Source organism: Ciona intestinalis, chromosome 1, assembly GCF_000224145.3.
Source record: "Ciona intestinalis chromosome 1, KH, whole genome shotgun sequence".
Lineage (NCBI taxonomy): Eukaryota > Metazoa > Chordata > Ascidiacea > Phlebobranchia > Cionidae > Ciona > Ciona intestinalis.
Window position 1 is genome coordinate 6,005,508 of NC_020166.2, and position 26,194 is coordinate 6,031,701.

The 26,194-nt window shown below is 34.1% G+C and overlaps 4 protein-coding genes across 5 annotated transcripts; all 4 read right to left on the bottom strand.

Annotated features, from left to right (window-relative positions):
* Positions 1 to 139: 139 nt before the first annotated feature.
* Positions 140 to 11,796, bottom strand: LOC100179028 (GRIP and coiled-coil domain-containing protein 2). Its single transcript, XM_009859123.3, is given in 19 exon segments — positions 140 to 1,077; positions 1,275 to 1,437; positions 1,625 to 1,818; positions 2,059 to 2,262; positions 2,562 to 2,794; positions 3,169 to 3,345; positions 3,766 to 3,905; positions 4,155 to 4,271; positions 4,635 to 4,799; positions 5,222 to 5,398; positions 5,686 to 5,790; positions 5,845 to 6,009; positions 6,468 to 6,617; positions 6,932 to 7,101; positions 7,442 to 7,544; positions 7,834 to 7,954; positions 7,956 to 11,074; positions 11,282 to 11,407; positions 11,670 to 11,796. Coding segments are annotated over 19 exon segments (5,766 nt in total). The 5' UTR covers positions 11,730 to 11,796; the 3' UTR covers positions 140 to 1,000.
* On the bottom strand, positions 11,793 to 17,387 carry LOC100186923 (ubiquitin carboxyl-terminal hydrolase 8-like). Of its 2 annotated transcripts, none has more exons than XM_026834021.1 (4): positions 16,880 to 17,387; positions 16,556 to 16,741; positions 16,406 to 16,472; positions 11,793 to 16,187 (listed from the first exon to the last, which is right to left on the bottom strand). In XM_026834021.1, exon 4 carries the CDS (start codon positions 15,763 to 15,765, stop codon positions 12,424 to 12,426), a length of 3,342 nt encoding a protein of 1,113 aa, XP_026689822.1. In that variant the 5' UTR covers positions 15,766 to 16,187; positions 16,406 to 16,472; positions 16,556 to 16,741; positions 16,880 to 17,387; the 3' UTR covers positions 11,793 to 12,423. The 2 variants fall into 2 exon arrangements, with proteins under 2 accessions (XP_026689822.1, XP_026689823.1); XM_026834022.1 differs by having other exon boundaries at positions 16,406 to 16,493.
* On the bottom strand, positions 17,388 to 21,367 carry LOC100175906 (28S ribosomal protein S22, mitochondrial). The gene is made up of 11 exons (XM_026836826.1): positions 21,253 to 21,367; positions 21,081 to 21,149; positions 20,440 to 20,553; positions 19,952 to 20,042; positions 19,576 to 19,702; positions 19,130 to 19,294; positions 18,634 to 18,771; positions 17,892 to 18,031; positions 17,737 to 17,826; positions 17,558 to 17,669; positions 17,388 to 17,495 (listed from the first exon to the last, which is right to left on the bottom strand). Exons 1-11 carry the CDS (start codon positions 21,365 to 21,367, stop codon positions 17,388 to 17,390), a joined length of 1,269 nt encoding a protein of 422 aa, XP_026692627.1.
* Positions 21,368 to 22,507: 1,140 nt separating this feature from the next.
* Positions 22,508 to 26,037, bottom strand: LOC100184529 (ectonucleotide pyrophosphatase/phosphodiesterase family member 7). Its single transcript, XM_002131894.5, has 9 exons — positions 25,833 to 26,037; positions 25,459 to 25,586; positions 25,251 to 25,399; positions 24,810 to 24,995; positions 24,324 to 24,469; positions 24,069 to 24,241; positions 23,688 to 23,809; positions 23,271 to 23,369; positions 22,508 to 23,087 (listed from the first exon to the last, which is right to left on the bottom strand). Exons 1-9 carry the CDS (start codon positions 25,925 to 25,927, stop codon positions 22,848 to 22,850), a joined length of 1,338 nt encoding a protein of 445 aa, XP_002131930.1. The 5' UTR covers positions 25,928 to 26,037; the 3' UTR covers positions 22,508 to 22,847.
* Positions 26,038 to 26,194: the final 157 nt, after the last annotated feature.

A 26,194-nucleotide genomic window follows, 5' to 3' on the forward strand; every position in this document is an offset into this window, starting at 1 on the left:
CAAAAGTGCATGTATTTTGCGTTTAAAAATATTGAGCAATATTAGGGTCCAGTCTTCCCTCACTCGAGTTAGATATTCACATTTTTCCACTTGATTATAGATCTAAAATCATAATCTATATATTGCACTCTACACAGTATTTCTAAGCAAGCATAGTTTTATTAACTTTAGAATGTAATCACATATGCTTAACAACATTTCTTTTATCTTTTTTAATTGGTCACAATCGAAACATTATTTTTAGTTAAACATTACAGGATTTAATTTTTTACTCACATTGCATAATTCCCATGCAGGGCCAAGGTTAACAAGTGCAAATGCGTAGTAAAACATTTCCTTTATTAGTTATTTTGTATTGAACCGTGCCCCTACAATGCACTCTAGTACAGTTATAGAATAGTATATTCTAACCAGAAGGCAGAATGCTGATCATATTACATCTTAAAAAGTTCGTTAAACAAAAAAGCATCTATGTTATAGATAGGATAGCAGTGTAGCACAGAAGCATTGAACCCTGTGTACATTTTTAATGTACAAAACTGAAGAAGTTAAACCTCAACCAATAACTCAGATACTGTTAACACCGGAGGCAAATCAGTCCGAGTATTATTAACAAGAAGACAGATTAAGAATTGAAGCACCCATTTAAATAGTGTAAGCACACTGGGTAACAAAGTAAAGTAGAAAAAACGCAGTTAAATATCAGTCAGATCTGTCTATATACTAAGTGCAATGAGAATCATAGGCGCCAAACCTGGGGTGGCCAGGTAGGCAAGTCAACCCAAAATTTGTCTCCAATGCATGAATTCGTCAACACTAGTACTTTTGTTTTAAAGAATGCAAGTCTAACTATGCCTTCCTCCCCTGCATTCTAAAAAATTTGATGCCCACGATGAGAATGATTGTCGATGATAAGAATAAATTAATCTACGCATAAACTTCTCCTGCTTATTTAAGGCACTTAATGATTTCATTCTTTGTACCAGACGTTAGTATGATGTCACTGCATGCCTGACCAACGTTGGAGATAGCTTCCCCAACCCGACGCTTCCTGTGATTCAGTGACCGTATTATCACCTATGTAGAAAAAACAGATGACTTATTATATTGTTGAAAAGTGAGGTAACATAGCGAAGCAGGGATCTTTAGTTTGACACCAGAGATTTCTGATTTTACCTAAACCCCTAAATTCAATGTTAGTGGAACTACAGTCGTGGATGGCAGTACAAAGTGCTTCACTGCTATTCCCATATACAGCAACAGGATTTGTTTACCAAGAGCAATGGTTTGAAGAGTTAATTTTTCCTCGGCAGTAAGTTTGAGCATGGTGTCCAACACTGGTAGAAGGTGCTGCTTCTCGTCACAAGGTGGCAGTGTTGCAAATTTATAAATCACATTTTTAAGGTATTCCAAATTTGACACAGAGGCTTGCCGTTCCTGTAAAATATAAACCTTAGCGAATATTCCACCAGTATTTAGACATGTCATTGTAAAGCACAAAAAGCCACGTTGCAGTTACAGCAGCGGCGCACTTCAAAGGTTCTAAAGAGAATTGTTTTTAATCCAGCTAAGATTAAACAAAACACAAAAAGTTCTTTGGCCATTCACAAAACACACTGATTACTTGGTTTTTCTCCAGCCTTCGTATTTCATCTTTCAGCACTTGGTTCTGGTCAATTAGGCGAGCTGTCGTTGCTTCGTTCTCGCTAGCAACCTCTGACAGATGTTCCAGCTGTTTGGATTGAGCTTCAAAACGAGACTCTAGCTGTTTAAGTTGAACCTCGGACGACAAACTGACAGTGTCGGATAGGACAGTGACTGTAGGTTAAAAATTATATTAGATTTGGGAGAAGCAGGGTAGTAAAAGTGACAGAATCTGTTTATTTAAAGATGCACTTGAAACAAAAATATTGTGTACTACTTTACAATTAACTCACTGACAAAAAGCATCCATGCTACTAAGCTTTTCTGCATAAAACGCTTACTAATAACTCTTACCAATACATTATACCAACATTAACCAACATAAAGTGAACTTTTAAGCCTAAAAGTAAGCACCTGATTTAATTTGATTTGGTGTCTTCAAAATTTGTTCAAAGGAGACAACCGAAGAACGATCCGGATTCTCCTCTCCTTCTCCATCCTCTCTTGCCACTGATCGATAATCAACTGATGACATCATCGATGGGTGGCTCTCTAGCGGCGGTCGGTGGTAGTGGTAAGGCAGGGGACTGGTGGGAATTTTTCTTGGGGTTGAAGTTTCTGTATTGGAGAAAAAAGGTTGATGTTCATTGTGAGGAAAATTAGATAAAATCAGGATCAAGACAATAAACTTGGATTCTTGAAACTTTTTTTACAGTCCCAAAACACATTTGATTCCGAATCTGATTGAGCACTGTTTAAAGCACAGCGTTAAAAACTGTACGGAATCACCAAGATGGATACTTCTAGATCATAAACCTGCACAAAGTGTTTGAAACAGAACACCGGTGCTATATTGACAGTCACCATTAAATAAATAATTGAGATTCATTCTAAATCAATAAATGTTTGAAACAAACCAATTTTATCTTCTGCCTTTCGTTTTGCATCTGATCGAGCTTTTTGCAACTCGCGCTCCAGATGCGCAACATCCTCTTTTATCAATGACACGACCTTCTCATGATCTTCCTTCATCCTCTGCATCTCCAACTGACTCGCTGCACTCACAGAATCCTCCCGATCCGAAATATTTTGCAAGGCGTCAGCATATTGTTTCCGGACACTTGCGAGCTCTTGCTGAAGAGACTTAACCCTAAAAATAAACAACCCTAAATAATAACTGTACAACAAATTTGCATTCGATTGGGTTTTACATTCCATGAGGGATAAGTTCCTTAGCCAAATTTGAATGAATGAATGAATGAATGAATGAATGAATTTTACTACTGCATCTGGGAGGTAGTGTATTGACTCATTATCCCGACTCCCAACATTATTAAAATGTATTACACAATGCAAGTAGTAGATGCGGTCTGATATATGTTGTCAAACATTGGTAAATCCAAAAAATAAAAAACAAAATAATTGCAACGAGTTCAAATAAAAATGAAACAGGTTATAATAACTAAACAAAAAATTAAGATATATAATTTTAAATCTTTATTATAAAATCAAAACCCAACGAACCGTGACTTCCAGCGCCCTTCGCGCTCCACTGCACTGTCGGACGACTCCTGTTGTTGACGAAGAAGACGATCGTAATCTCCTTGCAAGAGATCAAGCTCTCCCTCCCTGGATGCGAGGATGTTTTGAGACTCATGTAGCTTCATCTTTATTTGCTCCATTGTCAACTTCAAGTTGTTGCTGTAATAAATCATTATAAAAAGTTGAATTTTAAAGTATTTTAAAATTTTTAAAACAGGTTAAAATGTATGGCAATACAGCTTGGTTTGGAAGTATATAATATTTTAGGAAAAAAATGTTCATAGTTTGGTTGGTATAAATAATTAAAATCATTACTAAACTCACGTATAAGTGCTGTAATGTGTATTACACAAATGCACATATGATTTTTTCTAGCGTGTTTTAAGCTCATTTTGAGGTAAATTCTCATTTTTGTTGCTTGAATATAGTCTTTGTTTTTGCGATTGAGAGATAAATAAAACGTATGTTATAAAAAAATAAAACGTATAATATAATTCTAATTTGATTTAAGAACCCTATTCTTACACACATACTTAAATAAACAAATACCAAATAGTATTACAATTTATGCTAGCTCACATCTCTGTAGTGTCTTGTTTAGCAGGCGGTTGTGTATCTTTGCTCTTCTGCTGCTTTAACACGGAATGTACTCTCACTTTATAACTTTCATAATCGTGTTTTAAAGTTTCTTTCTCACTTTTCAATGATTCCACTTCCATCTGAGAAGAAAAATTGAATCTTGACATAAAACTTTATTTAAAATAATGTATTTATGATGTAAAAAATGCATAGGGGTTTCCCAAACAGCAGAGAACTAAGATGCTTTGAAAAATGATCTTGGGTGCCAGCAAACTTATTAACAGTACTTTATGAAAAGGTTTTGGCCAGTGCTGTGATAAAATGTATAACTTTAGTTTATAGTGTACAGCAAAAACTGCTAATTTTTAACCAGCAGACATTAGCATCACCTGGGCGCTGTGAAGTCTTCTTTCTAACGTTTCAATGTTTCTTGTGGTTGATGTTTTTAAAGCAACAATCTGTTCTTGTAAGACACGATTTTCAGATGATTGGGAAGCCAAGTCAAGCTGGACAAAAGATAAGTGGGTAAGATTCTTTAAACTGGTGTAATGTGTATTTAACGTAGGATTTCATCTTTTACAGATTTGTGAAATAGCATTTTAAAAACGGGTTAAAATTACCAAAACTTTAATATTGAGAAAAAATTGCCATATATTTTAGGCTCCTTGTTGTGTTTTTTTTTTTTTTTTTATGTGTTTAAATATATGGCTACTCAGGTTGTTACACTTGTCACATACAGAAGCAATAGCTGTTAACATAAACAACAAATCAAAAAAAAAAAAAAAGTATTGTGTAGGAAAAAAATACTTAAATTCGCAATTCCTGCTCCAATAATTAGTAATAAACAAATTATTACAAAAATCCTTTACCTTTTGTTGCTCAGTTTCTTCAGTGAGAAGACAGATTTGAGATGTTCCTTCACTGACTTGAATGTTGAGTTCTTTCTCAAGCGCTTTCGAGTTACTTAACTCATCTCTAGTGACATCTAATGTTTCTTTAGTTTTCGTTACCCTGTCTTCAGCTTCAATGCGTAACTGCAGAAAAAGAAACATTTGTAAACAATTGTCATTAAAACATGATGTATGTATGTATATGAGTAATTAGGGTGCATAATGTATTATACAGAATGAGACCTAATTATAGTAAGGTTAAGGTTTAATTATGCTAAGAGTTTAGTTATGTTTGCAATATAATAAATAAAAAACTAAATGACATATTTGTTGAATGTTAATATATCAGAGTGATGTATTACATATTGTACTATCATTTTACTACATTTAACAATAAACCTTTCTTTGCCTTATGGATAACGAACAGGGTAATTACTGATAAGCTATGTTAACAATATACATATGTCCCGCAGCAACGGTATTTATTACAAGAGTTTTGTAAAAAAATTACTCTGAAAGACAAAGACACATTGCATTTACAGTAAAAAAAATAGAAAAGTTAAAACCTTTTCCCCTTCTTTTCTCTCCTCCTGTAAAGAAGTGATCTTCTCCTCCAGGCCGATAATTTCAGATTTTAACTCCTGATTCTTGGAGGACAACTCGGTGATGTTGGATTGAAGACCTTCAACAGTTTTCTCGTATTGTTCCATCTCAAGAGACATGAGACCATGTTGTTTCACATTCTGTAAAAAAAACGGTACAGTAATATTATTATATATGTATAAATAACTAGTGTTTGCTAGTGCTACCATAACCTACTAAAAAGATATAAGAAAAAGGTGTGTAAAAAATGTTGTTTTTTTTAATATAAATATTGATGGTTTTTACCAGTGTAATACCAAATGCCTAGGTTGTGGACATTAATTATACTTACATATTGACTTTAACAAAATACAAACAACATAATATCACAAAACTAATCTCAAAAAATCATTATGTCCTTCTATTATTGTTTTTCCCAATCACTTACCATTTCAGCATCTTTTAATGCAGTTTGACTTTCTTTAAGTTTCCTTGCATAATCATCAACTGATTTACTTAGTGTGGATATCTGTATTTTCGTTGCTTCGAGCTCCTGGAATAATTTCCAATAAAAACTGAAACGGAACAAATTCTAACCATCTCAAACCTGCTTCACCGCTACTTTTTCTTTGGAAACGTTTTCCTTTTCTTTCTCAATTAAAGTTACTAAGGTTTTTGTTTCATTAAGTAATTGTTCAACTTCAGCCTTGCTATTTTGCAATGCGAGTACATCAGAGTTGGTCGAATCAAGCTGTTCTGATAACTTTGCTTTCTATTAAGATAAATGGAAACTTTAGTTCTATTAGTTAAAAATACGGGAAATGTTTGCAAGAGTAATTTTAAAAATTCGAATGATGTGAAAAATCTGCAGCATGAAATTGGGATATTAACATTTGTGTATGTTTAGTTTACATTTAGATTGAAACTTAAATGTGAATATTTATTTCCGAAATCACATTTAAAAGGAAATTTAACCTTGTATGCGATATTGTAATCTGATAATGCTCTTCTGGCAATTTATTTGTGAACCAGTGTTCAGACTTCATATTAAGTTCGTATTTTTTTTTCGGACTTCCTATTAATTTATTTAAAGAAACAGCTTTATCACAATTATACTATGCGTGGCAGCTTATATATAGTACAATGTAATATGGCGATTAATTGACTTGCAAAACTAAACCAGTGCAAGATATTCAAATGGGTTAAAAACACTGTAATAAATATATCGACCTCTACTTGGGAAGCAGTTAGTTGATTCAAAGTTTCATCCAATGACTTTTGTATTGAGGATTTCTCTTTATTTATTTGATCAACTTCATCTTGTAGTTTATCACATTCAAGTTGCATCATCTGTACATTGCTTGCTTGTGTTTGACTTCCCTAAATAAGTTTATTTGTAGAATCAAGCAATGTAACCAACGGAAAAAACAGCTAGTTTTCTTAGCAAAACTAACAAGCACATATTTGTTTAAATTGTTGATATATATTTGCCTGAAATTAAGCAATTTTCTAACTATTAAATAAGAGTCAAAACTATGAACAAACAGAAAATTAACCAAACAAGTTCTTGCAATACTTTACAAATTGAAACATGCTGACAAAAGAATGAATTATAAACAACCATATTGCATAAGTTCCTTACATGGTCTACTCAGCAAATCATACTACACAAAACTAATAATCATAAAAATCACCATGAGTTTTGCTTCCATGCCAGAGATTTGAACCTTCAACGCTGCTGTTTCTTCCTGTGCAACTTGCAGCTGCATCTTTGCAGCATCTCGCTCTTTCTTGGCTTTGACAGCCAATATTTTCAGTTTATTGTTAAGAATCTCTTTCTCATGAACACTTTGCTGAAGATTTTCTTTTAAACAAAATAAAATTTTAATAAAGCTAACTGTCTTATATTGATTTAAAATTTTGAACTATTAAAAAATTATATTAAAATCCGATGACTAGGTTTTTAAAAACTTGATTCAAAATATATATTATATATAGGCTATATATGTATTTGTCAAACAGTAATGTTACAACCCTGATTGTTACAGTTTTAAATTCTGAACACTAACATGTAACTGCAACGTTGATTGATCAAAATGTTTGCAAAGTTTGTAAGTATATATTATGTGCAGAAAAGCAAAACGGTCAAACATATTTTTAAAATTCAAATCACCTATGAAATAAAAGTAGTAAAAATAATTTACCAATTTCTTTTTGGTTCCCACCCCCCTCACCATCGCCCACTGAAACATCAAGCTCACTTTGAGATTGAGTTAGTCTCTCACATTCCAAAGTAAGTGTTTCAACCTATAACAAAACAACATTCCACTGACATTGACATTCAATTGATTATAAAAAGTCTATCCGCTGATAATGAAACTTGAAAATATAGAAAATCATACATGTAAAAATGAAAATGAACATATATATATATATATATATTGTGAGTGTGACCCATGTATCTTTTCAGATAGAAGTAATACTGTAATACAGAAGGAGCAGGACTACACAAAAAAAACTTTGTTATCATTTAAAAAACTGTAAAAACTAAAAACCGCCACTGAGGCTTTTTAAGTTGAAATAAAGAAGAACAAACCTTCAGTTCAAGGTCTTTGCATTTAGATTCAGCTTCAGTCAAATCTGCAGAAGATTCTTGTGCCGATACCTTTAAACTTTTCACAATTTCTTCAGTTTCGCTTAATTTGTCTTTTGTGGAAAAACAATCATCTTTCCAGCATTTGAATTTCATTTTTCACATCTAACAAATGATTGTTTAATTTTTCTTTTTCCTGCTGTAATGCTGTAGCCATCTCTTTTGACTCCTGGTGAGAACTTGTCAGCCTTTTAATTTCAGATAATGCTTCATCTTTTGCATCCGTTGTAGTTTTTAATTTTTCTTCTAAAGCCAAAATTTGTTCTTGAAACTTATTTTGTTTCAGTTCTTCTGTCTCAAGATTTGATTTAAGCTCACCAACCTTGTTTTCTAATTCAGATTTCTTTTTCTCAACTAGAGAAAGCTGTTGTTTCAAGTCCGTCATCCCAGCTTGAAACTCATCTCCAGACTTCTGTAGATTCTCATGCAAACTTTCTTCTGCCACCCTTTTTAGTTGATCCATCTCAGTTTTTTCGTCCTGTGTAAGGGATGCTCCTCTTGTTAGTGTCTCAATTTGACAATTCAACTCCTGTATCTCCGCAGAGTGAGCAGTTGCTTGTTCTTCCATTTGACTCTTATATTCATTTAATTCTTTTTGTAACTCAGCAACACTATTCGAAGCGGAACTCTTACCAGCTACCAATTTTTCATTTTCCTCTTTAAGTGAAGAAATTTCTTCACCCATTGCACCACACCAAGATTCGCTTTCCTGCAACTTTCCTTGGAGTTGAGACATCTCCTCTTTTATACTCAGATTATCCTCCTTTTGCTGCAAAATAACAGCATCAGAATCCTCTAACTTTTTCTTGAGCAACAAACTTTCTTCTGCCACCCTTTTTAGTTGATCCATCTCAGTTTTTTCGTCCTGTGTAAGGGATGCTCCTCTTGTTAGTGTCTCAATTTGACAATTCAACTCCTGTATCTCCGCAGAGTGAGCAGTTGCTTGTTCTCCCATTTGACTCTTATATTCATTTAATTCTTTTTGTAACTCAGCAACACTATTCGAAGCGGAACTCTTACCAGCTACCAATTTTTCATTTTCCTCTTTTAGTGAAGAAATTTCTTCACCCATTGCACCACACTGAGAGTCGCTTTTCTGCAACTTTCCTTGGAGTTGAGACATCTTTTCTTTTATACTTAGATTATCCTCCTTGTGCTGCAAAATAACAGCATCAGAATCCTCTAACTTTTTCTTGAGCAACAAACTTTCTTCTGCCACCATTTTTAATTGTTCCATCTCAGGTTTTAGATCTTCAACCTGTTTGTGCAATTCCGAATTCTCCAGTTCTAATTCCCGAACTTTTTCTTCAGCAGCTTGGTTAGTATCTGCAACCTTTGTCAACACCTGGTCAACATATTCTTTCAGTTCTTTTTCAAGCACTTCAACCTTCTCTTGTAGTTCCCTGCAGTTGTTACTGTACTGTGAACATTTCTCAGCCAGAACTTCTTTTTCATTAACAAGTTCATCTTGATTTTTTAATTTTTCCTTTAAAACCTCAATCTCCTTGCTAGCAGCTTCCACCTCAGTGTTTAAGTCAGTAATTTGTGCCATCATTGAATCATTTTTCTCAACCTGCTCAGCGAGTTGATGCACAGCACCATTGTTGCTTTCAATTGATGCTTTAAAGGATTCATTTTCTGTTCGTAGCACTGATAGTTCTTGTTTTACATCCTCAAGATCTGCTTGTAATGATTCTTTATTAGCGTTTATTTCTTCTTTATCACTTTCAAGTTGTGAAATAGCATTTTGCAATGTAACATTTTCTTCTGTATATTTTTTCAAGACAGTTTCGGATTCACATGTACTGTTAGACAGTTGCTCTTTCAGATCCATTACCTCTGCAGAAAGTTGCTTTTTATCTTCAGATAATGAATTCATCTCTTGTGCTTGCGAATCAATTTTACTTTTGGCTTCAGCCAACTTTTCACCAAGTTGATTATTTTGACTCGAAATGTTTTCGACATCTTTTGACCTCTGCTCAAACTCGTGAGCCTTGGTTTGCAAATCTTTAAATTTTTCCTCCAGAATCTGGATCTCTGACTCTTTTTGTGTCATTTTTTGAAAGAGCTTATTTTCAGATTCTGTCAAACATTTTACCCTTTCTCTCTCTTTCTCCAGATCTAATGAAGCAAGGTCTTTTTGTTCTAACAAATCTTTCGCACTACTCTTTATTTCTTCATTTTCCGATGTCAGCCTTGAAATTGCATCTGTTTGAATTGTGAGCTGCTTATTTGCTTCAGACAACTCTTTCAACAAATCTGCCTTTTCAGTATCAGATTCTTTTCGATTTTCCTGCTCAGCTTGTAATGTAGTAATTGTAGAATTTAAATCAGAATTCTCAGTTTCTAATTTCAACAGTTTTTCCTCTAAATCAGCCTTAGTAGACTTTATATTCTCCAAAGTTTCAGTTAACGTTTTACTTTGCTCTATTTCATCCGAAATAGTTTCATTCATAGCAGTTATTTTAGCAGTATGAATTTCCTGTAACTGAATTAGCTTCTCTTTCAAATCAGTAACCTCCGTTTTTGATGATTCCAATTCTGATTCAACCTCAGATTGATGTTTCACACTTGCATGTAATTCTGTTTCAAGGTCCACACACATCTGTTTGTGGTTTGAACGCTCGGCCTCTCTGTCCTCATTCAACTTTACACTTTGAGTTTCCAACAGCTTAACTTCTTCGTTCAATTCTTCGACTTTTAGGTTTAATTCTTCAATTTTTTCTGTTTGATCAGGTTTCTTTTGAGTTTTAAACATATTTACCGTCATTTTCATAGCGGCCAGTTCCTTCTTAAGTGTTTTATTTTCTCCTGTCAGCTCTTCCAACTTTGCATGTTCGGACGAAAGATTTTTAATGTGTGATTTCAGGTCAGAAATCTGATGAAGCTGATCCTGGATTTGATCTGCAAGCTCTATCTTCTCTGCTTGAACATCTTTGAGAGCAATTTGACTCTTTTCACTCTGCTCAGCCAGTTCTTTGTTTGATGCTGAGACAGCTGCATGGTCCTCCTGCAAATACTGCATAGAAGAAAGCAAAGTGTCTTGCTTCATTCTTAAACATTCAAGTTCCTCATTCATAGCATTGTTTCCTTTTTTGAGCAAAGCTTCGGTGGATTTTAAAGATTCATTCTGTGTCAATAATTCGTCATACTTCTGTTTAGAACTGGTAAGCTCTCCTTTAATCTGTAGGTAAAAAAACACAATTGATACATCTATCAACAGCAATGTATGCCAGATATGAAATGTTCTTCAACAACAGCAATGTGTCAGATTTTAATAAAAGCTCAGTGCATTGATAAGATATTTATGAAAACTTAAACTTGATTACATTTATTTTTTATCTTATTTAGGCATTACATAAAGTCACATCTTTTTATCACAGTAGCTCACATCATCATAGTCAGCTTTTGCTTTTAGTTTGGTTTGAAATTCATCACATTTTGCTTTGAGTTTTTGAAGTAGAAGCATTTGACGTTTGTACCCTTTGACTAAATCTTCATGCGACATGGTATCCAACTGAAACAAAAATAACTCAGTCGGGGTTGCATTTATAAAATAAGAGAATTCAACTGATTAAAACATGTTTAAAAAGTTTAACTAGTATTTCATAACTAAAAATTTCAATTTTTTAAAATTTAAAACAAAACTAATTTCGAGAATTACTTACACAAGTAAATGGTTAATTAAGCGTACCCTGTCAAATACTTAAATACATTATTATTGAACATTATTATTATACCTTTACATTATTATTAAAAATACATTATTATTATTATACCTTCCTGGGAGTGTTGGACTGAGGTGGGGTTGACTCCCCACCAGTTCGAGGAGAATCCATTTTGTATTTGTTTGTAACCAGTTCAAAGAAAAACAATTTTGCTTAAATTTAGACTTTTCTTAACTTAAAGCGGAGAAAATAAATATAAAGCAATGAAGAATCATAGAAGTCGGAAATATGCTTAACATAGTGTGAGATATTTGATATTATTACATTGAATAACCTTAGAAAGTTAGAATTATATGTAATATCATATTTTCATATAATATACATGTTGTACTTATTGTACTACAATAAATGGAATAGCCAATAAAAGCTGCCAATAAGGTTTACAAACAGTAGAGAAGAGATAACATTTCGAAATATATATATATTCACAGAATGTGGAATAAACAACAAGAAAACATAACATCAAATGATAAACAATTAAGTGCATAAAACACACAGAAAAAAAACAAGAAATCTGTTTAAATCAATTAAATTGACAATATTACACATAATATACACAAACAACAGATATATTAACAATCTTAGCATGTTTAATGTATGAGTTAATTGTGTTTATAAATAAAACAGAAGCAAGCATGGCCTTTGTTAAGTGAAAAGGTTGAAAATAAACTACGCTGCCCAGTGATCACTATATATTTTAATATAATACCTAATGTTTTAACATTATTACAACACCCAAAATTGAAAATGTGTAAATTTACCAAAATTCAAATATTTTTGGATGATCACCAGCATTTGCATAAGTTTAATTGGGGACATGCCTTTGATAACAACAATAAAATAGAATTGAAGCTGTTGGTCCTTGAGGTGCAGATGTTCTCATTACCTCTGTGTCATCAAATTTATACCAGTTATTATCAAGCACGCTTTTACATGAAGCTGTATAATGACCACTATCCAAACCAGCACCTTGATGGTGGGACACAGCAAATAAATTGTACTTTGGTCGTCTCTGCTTGCCACTGATGAAAGGAGTCAAGTCTAGCTGGGTCATGGGGTAGGAAATGTTGGTGTGTATCTTATCTCTCCAGCGACCGGTGTGTACGAACCTTTTGAAGTGAATAATAAGAACGGGAGGGAGCTTCCATATTTCAATTGAACGGACCGCATCTCTGAGTGTTTTGCAATTAGGGCAATGCCACCGGTCACTTCCAGTCATCTGTTCCACTCGTTGAAACGACTTGAGAATGTCGTATATTGATGCCGACTTATTTGGAAGTGGTAGAGAAAGGTACATGAAAGGATCAAACTTACGTGAAGCTTTTCCACAATGCAGGCACTTAACTGTGGCTTTAAACTGACCCTTCAGCAACTCGACTATAATCGATTCATTTCGCTTCTTGTGATATTTCCAAGCCATTTGTGCAGCTTCCTCATCATCCAAAGCATCATTGTCTGGCTCCTCTTTATATTCACTTTGAGGCGCCTTGTTTAGATCCTCATGTAAGCCATCCAACAGAAGCATCAAAAACTCCTGCGAATCTTCCTGGGTGTAGCCAGCAAAACTAGAATTTATCGTCCCAATTATGCTCTTAAAATCTGACGGCACGATATATTCATACTTGGAGCTCCAAACCGCTCTTAAAAGCACCGAAAAACTTTCTGCCACTCGCCCTCCATGCCCTATCTTGTTTGCTCTGTTAAGATCTTTTGTGTAACTATCGGTAAGAATATATTCAGCAAGCTGTGTCATATTGAACATGCACTGCAGCACCGAGTTCATGTAACAGGAGTTCCCGAGGTTTCTAAGCCCACACAAACCCCTTCCTTTACCACCATACACGCCACGAAGTGAATGGGTTAATGCAGTCACCAGTTCACTGGGTCCAGGTCTAATGCTTGGTTTCCTTTCCCTGTCTGGTATACTTGGCATAGTGGAAGTAGATACAACTTTAGACTCCTCTTCCACCAGTTTATTAATGTTAGGAGAAGAAGACGAACGCTTTAAAGCAAATCCTCCTTTATCAGAGTTTGGGTTCAACCCAGTTGATAAAGTTGGCTTTCGAGATATGGGCTTTACCTCTTGAGGTTTTGGTGGAACTGTTTTTTCCTGATCTTTGTTTTGTTTTATCGCTACATCCTTTGTAGTTGATTGATTTGTTGTTGGTTTAATCGGATCTACAGGTTTTGATATGGCAGGCGCAGATTGACTTAGCTTGGGTTTGACTTGTGTTTCATGTTGGCTTGAAACTGTTGTAGACTTTGACTGATCCACTGGGCTGGCTACTGATTTGGAAGGTATTGAAACATCCGGTTTCTCAGCTGTTGGTCTTTCTGGTTTTGGAGCTTTTTGTTTGGCTTTGTTATTTCCAGGTGTTTCTTTAGGAATTTTGGTCTTTTTAACTTCAGCATAAATTGGTTCTGGTGACATATCTTTGTTGATTGGTGCGTCATCTTTTTTATTTGGTGGTTCAATAACAAGAGGTTTTTCCATATTATTTGTTATTGGTTTAGGCTTGCTGAGATCTCTCATAGTCATAGCAAGTTGACGCTCTGCCTCCATCTTTCTCTTTTCTGTTTCTTCTGCTTCTTCTTTTAGTTTCTTTTCAAGAGCCTGGAGTTCCGCTACCTTTTTCTTCTTTTCTATTTCGACAATGGCATTTTCCTTTTCTTCTTTTTGCTTCACCATGAGAGCTATTCGCTGTTCGTACTCACTGAAGATGGCATCATTATCTACATCCTTACTCTTTACTTTAGAAGGAGGAGATGGTTTCACAACTTCCATCTCATTTTTCGGTGATTCTCCATTCTTTTTAAACTGTGACTCTGGTTTTGGGACAGAAGGGTGTACTGCTGGAGCTGGTGAGGGTTTCTTGGATCTGTCAAACATAGGTTGGGGTTTCTTCTTCTGCGGTAAAGGAGTTTCAACAGGTTCTGATGCAGGAGTAACAAGCTTGAGAATAGTGTTGGAGACTGAAACTTGCTTTGGTGGATTTGTTTGAGCTATTGTGATGGGAATAGAATTTGGGACATTAACAGTGAATGGTATTGGTTTGGTTGGGAGTTCTGCCTTTATCTCGGGCTCTTTCTTCTCTGGGGGTGGTTTAGGTTTCACAAAGTTGGTATTAAGGTCGCTATAACTAAACTCCAACAAACTGTTAACATTGAGAGTCTTCACATTAGCTTTTGGAACCTTGGCTTTTGGGTTGGTGGTAAATTGTGGATAAAATTCCAACCAATCTGAAAATCCACCCTCAAGTACAACAGGTTCATGCTGCAAGATCTTATCCTGGTTCCACTTCCAGATTGCATCTTTTAAACTCCTCAGAGGATCTCCTTTGTCTTGTAATCGTTTGACAGAGGAAGTCCAATCCAGAAGAACAACCAAGTCTACCGAGTCTCTTTTATTCCACATCTCCATATCACTTGGTGCAATCCCTTCTTCTATTTTGGACACAACTGTTCCAGGTTGGATTGCTGCCTTAGGCACATTAGCGCAGATGGAATGCTGCACGTGAGACATTTGAAAATCTTCCGAAGACCGTATGTCAAGTATTAAAACATCTTTTGACTTTTTGTAAATCAATTCATACAACTTTGCACTGTTTACTTCATTTCCAAATGTTTCTTTTTCTGGTGTTTCTGTGACTTTTTCTTCATCAGGAACAGGATGGGAAAATTCTTCAACTGCACCATTTTGTTTGATTTTACCTTCCACTTGCTTCATTTCCGCTTCTGCAGCCTTTTTCGCCAAAGCATCGTATCTTTTCTTTAAACTGTTTGATGTTGCCTCTGCATTTTCCAATGCAGTGATTGTATTCATTTTACCAAGCAACAGAGAATAATGCTGAGTGTCTTTTTTAAACTCGGGGCATTTCCTGACTATCCCCACCATATCCAGGTACTTCATATACAGGATGTAAGCTCTTTCTTCATCACGGCTTTTGAAGGCCTTTTCGGCCTCAGCGAATGCCTTGTTAGCAAAGTTCAAGTAGATTTTGATGCTACGTCCTTTTTCGCATTTGCTGTCAGTATGCTTGTTAAGATCCTTCAAAGATTTAGCAATGTACAAATCTTTAGGTTTAGCCATGGTAAAATTTCTAATAGCACATCTGAAAAAATAACAAATTAGCAAGTTTAGCAGCATGTAAACAATTTGGCGGTATTGACATTTTGAAAGAACGAAATTACGCAAAAGCAATGAGTTTGAAAAAGATATGATGACATAAAATGGTACTGTTATAACTTAAAATACAACGATAGAATAACAGTGTTAAACTTTAGCAGCGACGTAAAGAAAAATTGCAACAATTTATGATTGTTAATCGAAATAAGAAAATATAGTTCAGTTTGGAAATGCTTGGAAATGTGTCCACTTTCAATAAACAAGTTCAAACTTTTCACATAGAGCTCTCTGCCATTTAAACAGAAGAAATTCCAGATTTTATTTCAATTATTGTCTGTTGGAATCAATATCACGTCACAGGTGTTGTTTGATTACATTTACTGATCCCATCTTGAAGCACTTCACTCACTGATATGTTGAGAATACGACTTGATACTTGATGTCTGCAATGAACATGGATGAACGAATATTTACAGCTGGTGTGACTTTGCACAGTGAAGCAATGTCAAAGGTTTTTCCCTATTTCATACACTTTGTGATCGTGTATAACTCATTATATTACCATTGATATAAAATTTCCCATCATATGAATCAGAATCATAATTAGTTGTTGTGTAAATATGTGATTTGGGATATATTTTAACAATAAACAAGCTCAAACCTTCTTGTGCCACTCCGTCTCTTCTTTGAATGCTCTTCTTTCTTACCAGTGGCTTCTTTTTGTTGCTCTGTAATAAAATTGTATGAACCTAAAAATATTTATTCTAGACAGATTCCTCATCATATACGTTCCAGTTTCACAATGTATTACCTTTTTTTCGATTCTGATCATATTTAATAATATGATCATTAATCGGTGAATGCAAGATCAGTTCACAAATCTTGCTAAAACATTGAACTAATATAACAAGGTGTTCGTTGATTTCAAAAGCATTGGCATCTTTGCACCAGCTGCAGGAAGGCCGTAATACCATTTTCCCACCTCTACACTTGGCACCTTTACCCAAAAATAATATGAGAAAATATTAAATACGGAAGAATGAATCAAATTTCATAAATAAGACAAATTTAGGCATTAATTTAATAAAAAAATAACAAATCTTAAAAAAATATTTTTTTTAAACAAATAACTTACAAACAAAATGCTGACAGTGAGTCTGTGTTGAGGACATGGGATCCACTACAACCTTGGAACACACACAACATGTTAATGACTGGCGCAACCATGGTAGGAGCTTGTAGAGGTCTTCAAATGTAGATGGGTCATCGTACTTGCATGTTAAAAAGGTTTGGCAAACTTGAAGGTAAAGATTGGTGCAGTTTTCAGTGTCCATTAAAGTTATATAGTTTACTACAGAACCTTGTAGGATAAAAAATGGTGAAATGGGAGCCAATTGATAAAAAAAACATCCTATGCGAATGTAGCAGCAGAAACTTATGAGTGGAAATAAAAGGTTGTACTAAGTGAAAAAAAATAACACAATTGGGAAGATTGAATAGAGTATTAGAAACACTCAGCATAAACCAATTATTCAAAGATATTTTTGAGAAAGGTATCCAAGAATTCACACAATCAAATAAGGTTTGTTATATTATAACAGTGTGCTCTGGCATTAAGTGATACAGAGTTATTTTATCCAGCATCACGATGAAGCAACAGCACAATCTGATTCAGATTCCAGTGAGGTTTGAAAAGCTTCAACTGCAAGTTTCAATGAATGAGAATCGTTGCAGTCACAATTCATATATGCCTGAAAAGTAAAACAGAAAAGTAAATAAATACAGAAACTGGTTGATTTAGTTCAAAGGCAACCTCTATAATGTCCAATTGTTGGTAGTCTGTATTTGTTTTAAGTTGAGATGTTGTTTTTGATTCAGGATGTAACATACAGAACAACTGGATAAGGTTTACAGCGTCAGATATTCTGAAAAGGGGGGGAGAGAAATAAGAAGTATTATATATGTGAGTGTTGGAATATCTTTAGCACTTACAGTGATCTTTTTATCATGTCTATTAAAAGTCCATCGATGGATTTGTACTTGGTCAAATAAAAGGCAAGACCACCAAAGAACCTTGTGGACCTAAACAGGTGAAAAATGTAAAGAGTTGAGAATTTTCTGCAATCAAATATTTGCCCTTAATTTACCGAAAATTGTCGTATAATCCTCTGTTATCAATATCATTGTAGATATCTTGATGAATCCGGATAAATTCGCTTGAATCGGGTTCATGCTGGATTAGAGTTTGCATCAAAATGTTTTCATGCAAGCCATGCTTCAAAGCAATCTAAAAATTGGATATTTCATCGTTAAATTGTCAGTGATAAAGTACAAAAGTAGGTCGGCTTTACCATTTGTAAAATGTTATCCTTCACATTTTAAACTGATGATTTTACTTGCAGACCATTTTTTATTCCCTTCATGGTTTGTACTACTTTCCAATAATTCAAAAGGGGAACGGGGCATAACATTTAAGATTTTATTTCAGTTACGGATAAAGTTTGTGGTTTAAGTGAACCTAAAACTTTTAGGCTAAAAGTTACTCATGCCCGCCCTGTAAGACCTTAATGTAAAACAAGCGGTACTCTTACACATACTACATACATTACCATAGTTTTACAGCCAGTGTTATAAACCCATACTAAAACTACATTCGATGGGGACAAAATGATGAACCTAAACAGCATTGCCCTCATATAACAATGCAACCCACATACTGTAGAGCCACAAACTCAAATTAAACTTGCATACAAAAGCAATTCACAGTGCATACCATACATCAAAACACATTTATATGTTGGCTAAAACTCTTGCAATAATAAGATCAAAATTTTTAACATACTAATTTTGGTATAAGGAGCAATTTAACATTTTAACATAATAACTTACTTTCATATCCTTCAATAACTTTGGTTTAATTGATGTCCTTCCAGGTTTACTGAAGTAAACTTGTTGAATTCTATCTCGTTCCGCCCACTTTGCTTTTCTTAACGAACCACTTGGTTCTCGTACGACCACAAACCTTTCCTAAATAAATGACAACAATATTCCGTGTGTTGAATAAATAAAGCTGAGCAGTAAAATAGGGATATCTGTGCTGGAAGTAATATATTGTACTGTAGATTTGGTATTTAAAAAAAGTCCAAGTTTCTGAGAATGATGCGAAAACGGCCGTTATGAACAAATGTATATTATTAATATTTATTATTTATGTTTACTTTTCTTTAAAAAAATGTCCAGAAGTATATATTGAAAAAATAACCGAAAATTAAAATAAATATAAACCCTACAACTAATAATTTATAAGTTATTATAACTATATATAATAATAAAAAAATGAAATATTAAACTACATTCAGAAATAAGAGCTAGAACAATGAATTACATTTAACTTTAAATTTTCACTGATGTCTGTGAAAACAACATTACAAGCTTCATAACCATCAAGATTTTCATCTTCTGCGATGACTTCATCAATTTCTTCCCTTTCCAACATCACTGGAGGCATTTCAAGCAATTGCTCAGCATATTTAAGAGATTTGTCCATTTCCTGTGAAATACAGTGTAAAAATAATTACGGTTTTGATCTATGTAAAATAAATAAATAAATGAAAATGTAAATAGATATCAGTTATTGTCAGATGTCATTAACATAATGGATAATTAAACAATAAAAAAACTGAACTAAAGTAGCTCGAATTAATTCAAGTAGCCTACATTGCAAAAGTATTAACAATGAATAAATCCCTTTTAAACAGTACTTCACCATAATAGCATCCAATTTAAGAGATATCAACCATAGCAAAGGTGTGGCAACAATTACCTTCATACCTTTTTAAGCTGTTCTGTTGTTAAGAACTTAACAGTTGGCATTTCGGAAGGAACTCCCAATTTTTGTTTAAACACTCGCTTTGGATCACGACCAGTTATTGTTTTTAATATTGCCTGAACTTCAGGTCTAAAAAAAATCGAACAGAGTTTTTAAAAAACACCCTGTTTAAAACATAGCGTGGTTGGAAATAACATTGCCTTGGTAACATTTAGGCTTTTTAAAATAGTTTTTATTATTCTTATATATATATATATATATATATATATATCTAAACAATAAATATTAAATACATTTCAAAAATCAGCCAATATGAATACTTGTAAAAATTTAAAGTTCAGTTATTTTAATATTATAAATTTACATTTATAGAGTCACCTTGCAAAGTCAGGGTCAAGATTTGTTTCTCTGGTGAAGTGGGAAGTCTTGTTATAATTAACACGATTTCCCAAAATATTTTTGGCAAAGTCTGAAATTTTAATGAACAATGAAATCTATTTTTAAACATTTATTTAACATTATTACATTCATAGATAGTTTATGAATAAAGATGTTTTGCATTGAGTACATGACAAAAACAACATGAAGACTGAAGAGCTAAATTAACCACATGCTTATTACCAGTTTGGTAAAGGACCTTTTTTACATACACGCAAGATCCATCTTCATAGTCTCATAGACAAAGTAAAATCTCTCTTTATATATATATGGGGAAAACAAAATATAAACATTATAAGAGCAATCATAACCTTAAGCATTCATTTTATGTTGATAATATTTATAATATGCTGGACAAGCAACAACCTTTATATTGTAACAATAACGAAACTTTGTTTAAATCTTATAAAAACATGGTATTTTTTTACCTCTTGATTTATTAGCTTCATCTTTGGTCACATAAACTTGGTGTGGAACACTAAATACTCTCCTTGCTTCGTTGTCTATTATCCTCTCATCACCTTCAAACTGTACACCTTTACCTGATATTGAAATATATTTAATATTTGACCTGTGTCAGATAATACAACTTGGGTTTGATAAGAAGTTACAGGAATTTCACACAGGTTTCCCAATGTGGAATAAATTTGTTAAACATTTTTAAAATTACCAAGAGTCAAGAGAAGGCAGAGGAAATATCAAAACATACAGAATACGATTTTTAATTACAGGGAGGATTATAAAGCAGAAGAATCATTGTTCGAACAGACTATTGAAAGTTCCACATTTAACAAAACTTAAACTTGCCACTGTATCATAGGATCAGCAGTGTATATACAAGTAGTATTGGAAACGAACTGTTGCAATATACTGCTTTTTTCGCGGTAAAGGTTTCGAGATACCTCATTGTATTATGCTGTGAAACTACTTATTAACTGCCCGATATGCAACAAATGATGCGAAACTGAGTATTAAAAAAAACCTACAGCAACCGAAAGTGAATAAACTTTGCAATACTATCGATTCCATGCTCAACTATTGCCAAGTTGTAACAAGGTAAAGAACTAACCCAACAAAGCAACTCGCTCTTGAACACTTTTCAATTTCTTTGTTTCCCAGCTTTCATCATTTTTTAAACCTATACAAAGATCAGTTTAAAGTAATAGAACAAAAACTTAAACAAACACTATAGGGTGAATACGGTATGTAACTATTTTCAGTATTTTGCACATCTAACTCACTGTTTTTGGTGAAGTCTGGTGTGGATTCAGGTCCGGAGAATACACTGCGTATGAAAAAGGGAGCATTCTGTCGATTTATACTAACTAAAGCACGACATAAGCATGTTCTTGACATCTTTAAAGGGCAGGTTCAGCATAAGTAATAAACCAATCTTGAGTCACAGGTTCGTCGGATGTGCAAATTTTTTTTTAAAATTATAGTTTTTCTGCTTGTACCCAACTAATGACCTGAATAATTCAAAGCACAAAAATAAGTTTTATATCTTTTTAATCTTATTATTTTCGCCAGACTCTGATTTTCGCTTATTTCTGTATATTGAAATTGGTAAATATGAAGACGTATTTACTATTTAGATTTCTATGACCTGAGCATAGAAAACTTACACAAGAAAGCAAAGCTCTAATGAATAGACACGTAGTTGTATTTGAGATAGCCGACCTTATGCAAAATAAATCAAAGTAAATTGCTTTCTCTCGCGTCGCGGGAAAACGACAATTAACACGGATGTCCTGTTTCCTAAACCTTGTCTCCGTATACGGGTTCACGTACTTAAGCAGAGCTAAACTAAGTAGAGCAGACTTTATACTGGTATTCGTTAAGCTAGTATTGTGCAAATAAACAAATTTATAAAGTTTTCTTAATTAATCGCTTTACGCGTTCCGATAAAAACATATGCTGCATCTATGATGTTTTCTAATCCATATAAAGAATATACTACGTTACTTTGAGCCCATATTTTTATAGTAAAGTGGGAGAACACTGGTATCGGGGTAAAACGAGACTATTTTGCAATCTCATTTTACAGCTACCCATTTGGTGATATCCAAAAAAATGCTACAGTATATTTCGAGAGTATTCTCACGTTTCAACAAAGTGCGCAGCACGGGCGGTTAGTGTTGTCAATCACCAAAATTTGATGTTAAAGTGCCTGTAACTGAATTTGAATAGGTTTTTATATATGTCTTGTTCGTACATGAGTATATATATATTTGAATAACCCTTAAAGAATAAATTGTTAAATTAAAAGTGAGCTTTTTAAATTTGGGAAATAAAAACCTACAAAATTACAAAGTGGGGTAACACGTGACAAAAAATAGGAGATTTTCTAATATTAGTATTTTGCAACCTATAATTATCCTACCGAAATGTCCCGGCTGTGCTAGTTTCTTTGTCCTGTTTACTTTAAATAGTTAGTTTTAAAACAATTATTGTGCATCTTACCCCACTCGTTATAGTTACACTAGCATGCTTTAGTTTATATTGTCGTCGGTTATTGAGCTTATATTTATTGCAATCTGAATAATGCAAATGTGTTACGCCACACTAATATTACAATATAGGTATTCTAAAATAATATAGAAAGGCATTTAACAGCACTCTGCTTTTGTATATAACTAAAAGCAATTTAAATAAAGGCGTTCATCATAAATCAACGGATGTACATGTACAAGAAACGAACTCACAGTTTAGCCGAACACGTACCTGACATACCGGATACTTAACTGAATCAGCATATTTTGTAAACATAAAGCAGTGTTATGTCCTGGGCATTATTGAGTACATATGAGGTAAAAAAAATCTGTTTTTGAAAACATTACAATAGTTTGGGCTTTTTTCTTCCAATATAATTTAAACAGCCCACTACTAAAAGAAAAAATGCACTTAATACAAGTATCTGTTCTTTCCATAGAGTTTTGTCAAATTTAGCTTCGTGAACCAGAGTCTCCCGCAGTACATCTAACGATCCATTATTGACTGCTGGCTCTATGCCAAGTAGATGACACATAAGTGGGTAAATATGAACAGACTCAAATCCTTCAACAACGTAATTTTTCTGGCACATAAAAGAATGCCAGTTAGCGATAAAATGTTTTTATAAGTAAAACAAAAATTGCATCTGTGTTAGAATGTTTTTGAATAAATCTTTTAACGAATATCTGTTCTAACTACAATAGAGCAATATATTACACTTTATTATCATGATAATCGCATTTAGGAACCAAGAATAAAGTTTTACCTTGAACGAAGGTCCAATGCTGTAGTAAATCGCGTTCATACTTTCCAATGCATTATCAAACCCGTGGTCTGCCTTGTACTTATGATAGCCGGGATATTTCTGCACACATCAATAACAAAAAAAAATTGCCAAACCGTTTCCTTGGGGATTTGTCATAAATTATGAATATTTCGAGAGATAAAATACTATACCACTAGCAAATTATATTCCTATTGAGAATGTGGGTATATAATTCGGTAAATAGTCTTTGTTTACCTCCAAATAGAACAATAAAGAAGAGTAAAGCATCATTTTATCTCAACCTATACCATACATATTTCCATAACCGTAAATACCGTCGTATAATGAAAAAAAACATTCAAACTGGTATGGTATATTGTAGGCCAACAGGCGGTATATAAATATAAACAAACCTACCCAATAGATTTCATGTCCAGGGTGAGCTAAGATTATAATGGATGGAATTCGATCATTGTTTTTAAAATGCAACCTCTCTGAAAGCTCGCTTTTCTTGTAAACATCCATTTTTGGGTGTGCATCTATCGCAAATGCAAATGCATTGATATACTGTCGTCATGAATTAACAAAAGTACAACATTTCCAAAAGCTTTGGGGGCACGTAGGGAACATATAAAATTTAGATCAATTTTCCCCATTGGTTCTTTTATTCTATAAATGTTTGAAATATTTATAAGGTTTATGGTTGTCTCAAGATAGACAAAACGTATCTCGTTTATCTATGTTTTCCTTTCACTAGTTTTATGTGGCAATGTCTACAGCTTTCAATTTAAAATATACCTTTAAGCGCGTTATATACACGTTCCAGTTGCCCTGGTACAGGGTCAATAAGTGCAAGGGGTGAAAATGGCTCCACCAGGCGAAAAGAAATAAGAGATTCGTCTACGTAGCGAGAGAGCGAAATCACGTCCTCTTCCGTGACTGATTGATCCACATTTTCAAACCCATGATCACTGCGTTTTAAATAGAATATACCTTGCATTGTATTTGATTTAGGTAACTTGACTTGACCGTTTTCTATACATACTTCCTAACCTTGTAATTATGATGTTTAAATTGTCAATCAATCCGTTTTGTTTAACTTTGTCCAGAAGATATAGTATTGTACGGTTGATGAGAGGAATGGTTTGTTTCGTTACGACTTCCGAATCCATTCCAAGTTCATGACAAGTCAAATCAGGCTGAAAATGAATAAAGCAGCTTAATTGAACTTAAAGCGATTAACTTTTAAATATTTTTAAAAACTTATTTGCCCAATGTAAAAGCCACATGATGCCGTACACCATTTTACACCCGACATTGCTACCTAAAACTGACGCTTGTAACCTCACAAAATATAGCTTAATTACCCTATAGTATAGATGTAGATAATGTATTTAACTGAGGCGCCTAAACACCGACCGAGCAGCGCATGTTATTTGACTCCATGCAATTAGTCTTCGGCGCAAACGCCGGTGGCATACCATAATACGTAAACATACAGCTGTCGATCAGCCGTTAGTAGCAAAGTAACGCACTTACATATTCAAAATACAAAGCCACTACATCCATTTGATCCTTCACAAACCAACTCATCACCCCATCAACTCTCATCCTCCATTCATCTTCACTAAACTCTTCTTCTTTATCTAGTATGCTCTTGGTTGCCCGGAACCCGTCATAGGTTGCGTAACTCCCAGGAAACCGGTAACCGCCGCTTCGTAAGCCCTGCGCAAAACAAACTGCCTAGAACTCAAAGCAATAATAACATTTAAATGTGTATATTGAATAATCAAAAACTTATTGCTTAAATTAAAAAAAAACATACAACAACGAATACTTGTCTGCATATGGAATAAGCAGCCGGATATTGTTAAACCACAGCAATTAAGTCCATACGTCAAACAGGTATCAAAACAGCCGTTCTCTCGGTAATGCATTGAAACACAGATTGTATTTCTTCGCCAATCAAAATGACGTCACCTGTTTAACAGCAGTGATCCATATTGGTTCTGCGCCATTGTCCCACCAGTCGTTCTCAGTAAGCGTCGTGTAAAACGTCTCATTCGTTCCACTGTGGCTCCGATTAAACTTTAGATTGTGTACAACCCCGTGCGATTCGGAATATAGACCTTAGATATTCACAAAAAGGATCAATGGATTTAGAAATATAATCTCGTTACAGAATTACCTGTGGCTATTGTTACATGGCTTGGAGTAGTCAAAGTGGGAAAGGCTGTTTTAACGAACTTTGCCCGCACACCATTTGTGTTTAGATAACTAAATGCTTGTGTGTCAACTCGTTCTGCGAACACCGGGCTGTGAGAGAAAGCAAGGTTTCAATAATGTAAAGCAATGTGCGGTTTTATGTAGACTTTCATTTTCCCTTTATGCCTCATTGAGCACAAAGTAATCTAACCACACTTCACACATACTTGTAATAACATCATACGCATTCACAGTACAGGTGAATAAATACTTTCATTCATCACTACTAAATAAAAATATTACTAAATATTAACTAGACCTAAACTGCGATTACTTTCTACACAATATCATGTTTACCTAAAGCCATCAAAGCTTATTAATAGAAGCTTGTTTCTTGTCGCAGCTAAGCTTTGAACAGAAAGAAAGACGACTAGACTCCGCAATACCAACATTGTTGTTGTCGCAATACCAACATTGCTGTTGTTGTGGTTAACCAACACTGTCTGTTATTGAGCACGTAAGTGTTTATGAATGAATGTAACTTACTTTATCCTCGCGTGGCCGGGAAACGACAGTCGTTATAACACGGGTGTGCACCTCGCGCCAGCTTACGAGTTACCAAGTTTGTTACCTTGTGGGTGATTATTTCTGGGGGATTTTTTTTTTCATTTTTATGTATGGCTGATAATTTGGACAACCCATTAGTGACCACTGGATTG